At 38.1% G+C, this 2,301-nt stretch overlaps 1 protein-coding gene across 1 annotated transcript; it reads right to left on the reverse strand.

Annotated features, from left to right (window-relative positions):
- Positions 1 to 538: 538 nt before the first annotated feature.
- LOC101346923 (olfactory receptor 4F3/4F16/4F29-like) lies at positions 539 to 1,510 on the reverse strand. Its single transcript, XM_012556722.1, is given in 1 exon segment — positions 539 to 1,510. A coding segment is annotated over 1 exon segment (972 nt).
- Positions 1,511 to 2,301: the final 791 nt, after the last annotated feature.

Raw genomic sequence — 2,301 nt, forward strand, 5'->3', positions numbered from 1 at the left:
GATTAATTAGTAATAGTAAAGTTTTTCTGAATTGTCTTTCTATGAATTATCCCAAATTTCACCTTCCAATCCTATCTAAATCCAAAAATCCTAGTACTAACTAAATCTGAAAGTGGATGTGCAAATCTAGGTGTTAGAAGCCTCAGATTCTCAGTTACCTAGGTAATTATTTTCATTCTGTTTATTCCTCCAGGAGTATATGTAGACACTGAGAAACCTAGTGGACATGAATATAGGTACGTATACAGATAATAGGACGTATGTCTTTGAGAATCACTGCCTAAGAGAAGAGCATCCAACCGTTTGTTTTACTGAAACTGAAGTCTTCAATAACAATCAAGAAAGACACTACACTGCAAGACTGGATTCACTCCTCCTCAATATTTTCATTATTCTTACAGCAAGTGTTTCCCATGAAGAACTGAACAGGTCAGAACAGAGTCCTTGAGGAGAACTTTCACAGTGGGTCTTGAAAACATTAATTAAACTGAAAAGATTTGTGGAATGTTTAATTAAAGAGGCTAATTTCCAAGAATAGTCAAGAAGAACTTGAATTTCCTAGATGGTGCATGAAAGAACTCTTCCTGAGACTTAAAACTTTACCAAACACTCTGCTCATTGCCACTTTCATCTCCTTATTTCTAAATGTGTAGATGATAGGAATCATAAAAGGAGTGATAAGGGCATCAAAGATGGCTAAAAATTTATCTATAGGTAAGGTAGGGAATGGCCACACATAGACAATAATGCAAGGACCAAAGAAAAAGACCACCACCGTAACGTGAGCTAAGAGAGTGGAGAGAGCCTTGGATGAACCACCTGAAGAGTGTTTACGGACAGTGACCAGTATGAAGATGTAGGACACGATCAAAATGAAGAAAGTGCCCATGGAGATGAAACCACTGCTGGCAGTGACCAAAAATTCTAGTCTCTATGTATCTGTACATGTAAGTTTGATGAACCGAGGACAATCACAATAAAAACTGTCCATTTTGTTGGGACCACAAAGCGGTAAGTTTACAACAAAAGCCAGTTGGACCACAGAGTGGATGAGGCCAATGGTCCAAGCAACAGCAAAAAGAGAAATGCACACTCTCAGGCTCATGATGGTCAGGTAGTGGAGGAGCTTACAGATGGCAATGTATCGGTCATAGGCCATGACTATGAGAAGCACCATCTCTGTACCCACAACTGTGTGAATGAAGAACATCTGAGTAATGCAGTCTTTCAAGGAGGTAAGCTTACATTTTCGGAAAAGGTCATAAATCGTTTTGGGGGTTGCAACACTGGAAACACCTGTGTCGATGAAGGAGAGATTTGCCAGTAAAAAGTACATGGGGGAATGTAAGTGATGATCTGAGATGATTGTGAGCATCATGAGAAGGTTACCCAGCATACTTGCTATATAAAATATCATGAAAAACAGAAAAACAAGAATCTGCATCTTCCAAGAACTGGTAAATCCCAGCAACAAAAACTCAGACACCACCAAATGATTTCTTCCATCCATCAGCTTTATGTGCACGGCTGAACCTGGAGTTACCTGAAGAGCATGAGCAAGGAAAACATAATTTTTGTGTTGAAAGGGTAGGCCCTGACTACAGAGTGACACAAAAGTCAAAAATTGAGGATCCTCTGCCATTTTACACAGTTGCTTAGAGTTCACATAGTAGAAGATCCACAGAGCCAGCACCAGACTTTTCTCCATGCCTAGATCTGCGGTGCCATCTCATTATGTAACCTCAGGTTGAGTTTAGGCTTGAAAATGTAATAAAAAAGGGAAAGCGTAGAAAAAAAGCACCTAAGAATTTAAGGAGCCGCAACCAGGAAGTAGAGCAATTTATGCCGCCTGATTTCTACACTGAAAAATGTCACAGAATGAAAACGTGCAAAAAAACACAGAGGTGTCTGGAGAGGTACTTAAATTTACTCTTTTTAATGACTGCCTAACATTCACAATGTGAATAGATCATTATTTATTAATTCCTGCACTATTAGACATTTACCTTGTTTCTACTTTTTTTTTACTTCTACAGATAATGCTATAAATAAATATTCTTACACCTATATCTTTGCATATTAATGCTTTTCTTTTAATGGCATGAATTTCCATAAGTGGGATTGCTAGGTCAATATATATATATACATATATATATAGTGCTTTAGGTGAAGGTTTACAGAGCAAATAAGTTTGTCATTAAACAATTAGTACACATATTGTTTTGTGACTTTGGTTGCCAACCCCACAACGTGTCAACACTCTCCGCTTCTCGACCTTGCGTTTCCTATTTTCATTTGTCC

Source organism: Trichechus manatus, unplaced genomic scaffold (assembly GCF_000243295.1).
Source record: "Trichechus manatus latirostris isolate Lorelei unplaced genomic scaffold, TriManLat1.0 scaffold00076, whole genome shotgun sequence".
Taxonomy (NCBI): Eukaryota; Metazoa; Chordata; class Mammalia; order Sirenia; family Trichechidae; genus Trichechus; species Trichechus manatus.